General features: G+C 46.3%; 1 protein-coding gene across 1 annotated transcript in view; it reads left to right on the top strand.

Moving 5' to 3' along the window:
• Nucleotides 1-6,864, top strand: part of T265_08601 (hypothetical protein) — a gene marked incomplete at both ends in the record, with an annotated part of 32,723 nt that overhangs the window by 2,742 nt on the left and 23,117 nt on the right. The window contains 6 exons of the mRNA XM_009174456.1: nt 3,305-3,385; nt 4,628-4,767; nt 4,852-4,903; nt 5,048-5,222; nt 5,263-5,339; nt 5,627-5,800. Of these exons, the coding sequence (XP_009172720.1) occupies nt 3,305-3,385; nt 4,628-4,767; nt 4,852-4,903; nt 5,048-5,222; nt 5,263-5,339; nt 5,627-5,800 (699 nt within the window). The remainder of the gene's footprint in view (nt 1-3,304; nt 3,386-4,627; nt 4,768-4,851; nt 4,904-5,047; nt 5,223-5,262; nt 5,340-5,626; nt 5,801-6,864) is intronic.

Here is a 6,864-nt window from a genome sequence, read left to right as displayed (position 1 = left end):
TCTTCAACGACCATTCATGTACATGGCACTAGTATTTACAAAGTTTATAACCAACCGAGTGCGTCAAGTTAATTGTAATCCAGTATAATGGAAATTTTCGAGGCTAGCCGTACGACTACAATGTGTCCTGAAGGTTCGAGGAAGAGCGGGAAGTACGACCATTCTATGAATATGTACGTGATCGACGACTGGAGAAATGGGTCCTTGGGAGTGGAGCGGACTGTAAGGAAATAGCACTGCGTAAAAGTGCAAAGTTCTGGCCGTAACCAGTGCGCTTTAAGGCGGAAATAGGTATAGACAAGGTTAGCCAGAGGGGAAGTAAGTTTATGCTACAGTCTTCGTTGATAGGATAGCCACTCAGCAGGTGCACTTTGGATGCAAAGCCACTACCTAGAGGAAGCACGGTCGTGGATGTACTGGTGGGTCCCCCAAACCGCGGTAGGAGCGATAGAGAATCTAGGTATGTACTGAATCAACATAGTCGGTCGCTATTCAGTCGAGCTCGGCCTTCGATTTATGTATTCCCGCCCGTAGACAAGAAGATGGGTTGGTTTGCTCTATTGCCCGGACCTCTGAATTTGTGACCTATTTACTTTGTTATGGCGATTAGGTGAACTGATGTTGGCAGCTGTTGGGCGAGATGGCCCAAGTGGTTAGAACGCGAATCTATTGGCCGGAAGGTCCGTGGTTCGAATCCAACCTCTGCCTCTCGACTTTCCCTGTCTAGGCTTGGGCAACCTGGCAGTATGTCAGCCCTCGTGCAACCTTTGGGTGGCATGGCGGTCAGACACCGAAAGGGTGCTACAGCTGAATGTTGGCAGCTAGGAGCTAGATAAATCTACTTCGACCATTATGTACGCATCTACTGGGTCCTGTACTGTGTAATGAGTTCATTTAAAGCCATTTATCCCTTTTCCTACACTGTCCGCAGCAGTGAGATGATAAGCGTCGTCGCTGCATGACCTTCGCCATATCTTGCTAGGATGTAGTGAAGGCCATGGTCGCGGGTGCTCGCTTGGGACTTCTTTAATGTGGCGGTCGGGCCCGGTTGTCGCGATGACACTGCGGCTGCACTGGTTAAAACCACAATGTTTAAGCATGCTATGAAATCCAAAGTGGAACGATCAGAGATCCTGTACTATGAACAGTCTTATCACGAGGCGGTCTGGGGGTAGAATCGTAATGCCTCCCTCCTTTAAGGGAAGCAGCATGTCCATATTTATAGATGCAACGATGTTGCCTTCCCGGGAGGCGGGGCAGGCTAGGGCGACCTTAAAAATGGCATACTTCACTAACTTATCCAACCCAGGAAAACCTGCCAAAGGTTCGGTGCGGCTGCAGACTCATCTGGAGGGCGAAGTCTACATCCCACTTCACTTTCAAGTAAGCTTTCTCTCTACAGCGAAAATGTTAGACTATAGAGTCATTAGATTTCTTAAGCAACCGATTTCCTCAGTCATGTGGGTCAAACGGAACACCCGGTACCTGTCCTGATCTGGGCGATCTGAAAGTATCATTCGCCCGCGCAGCTATTCTCTCACGTACTCGTATCCCCTTCGTGTCTCCTAAGTAGTCCACGGTTTCTCTTAAGCATTGTTTCTTATCAAAACTATGTCGCAGTAGAGTAAGTCAGTAATCTTTCACTAAACTGGAGATCTGGTTCACGTTACAGCCTTCAGTGTCCGTAATCTCTGTCAACAGGCATCCCTTGCTCATGCTTTGCCTTATCTTTGTTGACTGACAAGACCGAAGTTCAGTCATGCGCCTCAGCCCCGTTTCTCACATCTGATTCTCCGGATATTCATGGTCATCACTGGCTGCAGTACGACAGTATTCCCTACTGACGCTTACTTGCTTCACTTCAGATGTCCGGTGATAGTGATACAATGTCCGGTGGTACGTTGGTTTGGGGCTCATACTACTTTAGGTTCCGAGTGAGTTTCGCTGGGTCAGGTTACAGTGAGAGCCGTCCTTGCGCTGTTTCGTTAGCTGGCTCGATTTCACTGTGGCTCTGTCGGCAGGATATTCTGCTTCCTCATTAAATCTCAATCATCGCTGTATACATAGTCCAGGTCATAATTTCGGCTTGTGGTAGGCGGTTCAGCGCCATCACTGTTGACCATCGTTAAATATCGTCAAAAACCGGCTGCTCTGTACGCCGCTAGTTAATCAACCAGAGAATCCCCGGTTTCCGGAGAACAGTAATAGTAATAATCGTTCGTTTGTAGCACCCTTCCGGTGCCTAGCTCTTATGCCGCTTGAAGGAAGGAGTTCTTGCCAGTCGTGATACCTGGGTTGGATTTTGCCCATTGGGTTCTTCCAGTGAGCTCGTACCTTATCCACTGAGTAGTCTCGAGCTGCTGCTTATAACACGACATTCAGCCTCAACACTCTTTTGAAAACCGCTGCGGTAATCCAGTCTTTGTCTAATTTTTCGTTTTGGTGTTATTCTGCGGCGTTAGGAAAGCCATTCTAGCTTAATGAAACGAACACTTGCTTCGACAGATCGCTCACCTGTTTCGTATTATGTTCGCAGCAGAAGCGGATGAAAAGCAAAAAATCGTTCAGCTGGCGCACCTGGCTACCAAGCCACTCGAATAAAAAACGAGGGGTGCTAGGTTGTCCGAGACTAGACAGTAGCAATCTAGTTTAGGATTTAGGTTAGAACGACGAACCATGTGGCCATTAAGTTCGCACCTTAACTGGGTTATGGAGCCCGAGGGGTGGATAATAGCTGTTCTGCTGCTGTGTAACTCTGAGGTAGCACGACGGGCGAGATACTTCCTGGAGCAATCGAAAATCTACAGTTGGCTTCTTACCCAGGTATAATAATGAAAAGCAGATGTATTGTAGTCCATCACGCTTCAGGATAGTTCGGGAAGATCTTGTTGAGATGCCTGAAATTGTCAAAAGCTTCCCTAGGTATCGCATTTGCTACTCAGTACCGTTTTTGGATGATGCATCGTTTAGCATCGCCCTAGGGACTTTGAAGCCGATTGGGACGTATATTTTACGGTGTTGGGTGGTAGTTCACACGCACCCAGGAAAATTCGAATTCAAGGACGTCCATCCACACGGAAGTCCGGTCACATTTTGGCTTTTGTTCATACCAAGTTGACCTCAATAGAGAAATGGACCTACATCCCAAACCGACCGAGCTTACAAAAACGGTGAATGACTCCAGCGATATCTCAAAATCACCGATATTTCAGTGAGCCGATAGGTGCGCGCGCTTGTCGTGAAATCATCTATCGTAATTATCCATCATTTCATAGTGTTTGTATTTTTTCTGCTTCTGCAACAGACCATGGAGGATATGGACCTGGACGATGAACGGAAGGATCTCATCAACCGCGAGATTGAGATTTTCCGGAGGAGAAATGAGGTAGGAGACGCATTCGCTTTGTGTTTACTATTCCGCCCTTTTCTGGAAACATTAGCTTCCAAGTGACTCCCGTTTTTTGCAAGAATCTATTCCGGAGTTCTCCTGACGGATTCCTGCAGTTTTCATACTGTTCAGTGATTTTATGGTGTTGCACTTTCCTGGCCATCTTTCAGTCTGTTTCGCAACACTAGTCGCAAGTCTCGCCAGTCTACCATTCGCATTCTCACCGCTGCATCCAGAGTGTGTTCGGCTAAGAGATAAGCGTAGGTCTGCTATCCATGTGACACCGTGACGTATATCGTAAATTGGAATGGTGCAGCCAAGCAGGTTGGTGTGTTGTTGAAGGAGTTAGAATTATGCTAGAGGCTTCCCATTTGAAATTACAGATCGGTTTTCCTCGATTGATTACTACGTGGTCGTCTTCCGTGAACAGCCTAGACCTCGCTGTCGCCCTTGGTGTAGACGTAATCTTGAGGGAAATGGGCCAGTGGACGAATGTCTGTAATCAACAGACATCTCTTCATTTATCTTGAGTTGTCTTCACAAAACCTACCGCCATTGTACCTAGGTTCCACGGCGCTCCACAGCTGACTTGGGATCCCCTATCTGTAAAAAAGAGATTTGCATCGTTTATTAACTAAGCTCCTTTAGAACCTTGCGAAAACTAGCCTCTTCACTTTAACATCGCTCGCTACTGTCAAAGGCGAATCGACGATCTTGACAATGGGTTCGTTATTCTTCTGAACGCAGCCCCACTGTCCGACCACGGACTACGCCTCCTGTGTAGCGACGACTTTGTTTCTACTTTGCAACGTACCGGTACTATCCAATCCCCGATAAATCTACCAGCAGCAGTTTTTGGTGGTACTGGTCATGACGAGATTACCAGCAGAACTGCTTCTGCTTCTCACGTTTTACAGTTGTCTTACGACCGCATTTCCGTCCGGTGAAAATTTTCATACCAGTAGCCGCTGGGTGATATGCAAGTCCAGATAGCATCGGTCGGTTGTGATGGATGGCGGTTTCTTTCTGAGTGGACCTTTCTGTTCAAAATCGACAAACCGAATTACTGACCTTACGCATGACAATGGTTGACTACCCTGGTGCGCGACTCTTCGTAGTACTTCCTGTTAGTGTGACATGGAGCAGTGTCTCTGGAGGCTGAACGTGGTCAGCTGTATTATACGATCAACTTACAACCGTTGTGTGGGAATTAGCGACGAAATACGTTTTGATCTGTAGGCAAATCAGCGAATTGCTCGGTGTTCCGACAACATGCGCTGGGTTGGTGCTATGCGCACTTGCTCCCATCATCTGCTACTCTGTTTCGGACGTACGCAGATTTACCTTGTACACCAAAAGTGTCGTCTTTCTTTGTGCCCGTAGGTAGCCACTCGGATGGTATAGTTATTCGCTTGTTGGCATAATGGAACTCCCTGATCTGGGACGTATTGGTTGACTTTTAGCCTCGTCTCTATCGTGTCAACCGTCAGTGTTGTATCCCACATGACAGTCTCGGTGAGTCCCATGGTACTGTGATATGTGGTATCCATTGACCATGATGTCTTCTCGGCATCATGGTTTCCTTTCCCTGGAAAGCTCAATGCTTGTATAATTACGATTACCTGAGTTGCGACATTACTCAATTTTTTCTCGGAGCAGAAGGAAGACCAGAGCGAACCAACTCCTCGACGCCCTAAACCACGAGAACTCGATCGACCTAACGCAGGTGGGCTGCAACTCTATGCAGCTTATGTTGATGGTGATAGACGAGAGCGAGAACTGAGACGAGAAAAGCCTGGGGTTGGAAGCTCACGCTCGCCTGAAAAGCGCAGAAGTAAGGTTATCTATTTCTTCTTCCGTATAACGTCATTCAGTTGTAGATGAGGAGGAAGAAGCCATACGAAAGAAACTGGAAAGGAAGTTGCGTGAAAAGGAGGAGTCTTACCAGAAGGTGAGTTGTAGCTAGTAGTACAGTTCTTTGTCTTCGGTTTGAGCAAGTATGTAACACGAGACTGCTCTTCATCCACATGTAACTATTCTGACTTATGCTGTTCTACATGTTATTCAACAAGCCTAATTCCTTAGCATCAAGTTTAGTTCCTGTCCGTTATACAAAATCTCAACGTTCTAGGACAACTCATTGTCCCTGTCGTACAGTTGTATGAGGTCAGATTACTGATAAAAACGATAATACCACATGATTCTTTTCATAGTTTTGTAACACTTCATCTCCTTTAGCGTTTGAAACAGTGGGAGACTCGAGAGAGGAAAAAAGCAAACGAATACGAGCATGAGCGTGAGCATGAACAAAAAAGACAGCGAGAGCTGCAAATTGAGGCCCAGCGCTTAAAAGAGTTTTTCGAGGATTATGATGACGAAGTTGAAGATCCCAAGTATTACCGGTACGTTCTGGTTTGTTACAGTATTCTTGGTGTGTTTTCGTTTGCGTTGCGCCTAGTACTGTAAATGATAACGACGCATAAAACTAGCGTAAAAATGAATGAGAGGAGGAATGAAGGGCTCGAAAATTTGATGTATAGGTTTGCGGGTGCTGAACCACGTAAAAAACGGAATACCGAGATGAGGGGTTCCGCGACAAAGATCAAACATCCGGGCAGGAGCAACTACGTGAAGTGGCGATTTGCACGGTCAACAACTGGGAAGAGAAAGAATGAGCCGCAACCAACGACTTTCGTATTATAAATAAGGTAAGTATAAGCAGCTATCTGCCGATGCATGAAGGTGAGAAAATTCATAGTTTCTCTTTCTATTTGGCTTTAATTCATCTCTGAAGGATATACCACTCAACAGTACAGCATGGTTGGTTATGTTCAGCTGTAAACGTAACCACTTTGTGCGAAGAGCAACGAATATGAACGTGTGTGCAGTTGCACATACTGAGGGCAGTAATCAGTGTTGAGATATATTGGTTGGTTTTTGCTGATATGTTTAATGCAGACGCGGCACCCTTCTGCATTGAACAAGAGCCACTCATTTGGGTGGTTCAACCGATCTTTGGGGGGACATGCACTACAAATCTCAAGAATAAGTACTGACTAGCAAACCTTGATTTTCGGCATAAATACATCGGAACACTGAAAGTAGTAGTATCTCACCATCTGTAAAACATAACGATAAGCTCACGAGGATCATCCATATTCTTTTACTACTGTCACTAACATTGGTGTGTGATGAAACCACTGGAACAAGTGACAAAACATTTTAAGAAAGGCTATCTCTGCACAAACGAAGGACACTGTGAACTAGAACTTAAGTCAAAAGCCCTGCTTCATACTTTCCCTCTGACACTCCACTTAATTGCGCTTGCGTTTCTAACCGACCTAAAGCAGCCACCTTAACGTGGTGGTCGGGCTTGAGTGCTGCAATGATCCCGCGGGCTACACTGGCTGCAACTTCGTCCCATAAGGTGCAACCATGCCAGGAAGGCCAAAGGGCCGTCACGAAGAGACTGGACC

The sequence above is a fragment of the Opisthorchis viverrini genome (assembly GCF_000715545.1).
Source record: "Opisthorchis viverrini unplaced genomic scaffold opera_v5_227, whole genome shotgun sequence".
NCBI lineage: Eukaryota > Metazoa > Platyhelminthes > Trematoda > Opisthorchiida > Opisthorchiidae > Opisthorchis > Opisthorchis viverrini.
Note: the sequence above shows the minus strand (reverse complement) of the source record. Positions and strands in the feature narration are given on the sequence as shown.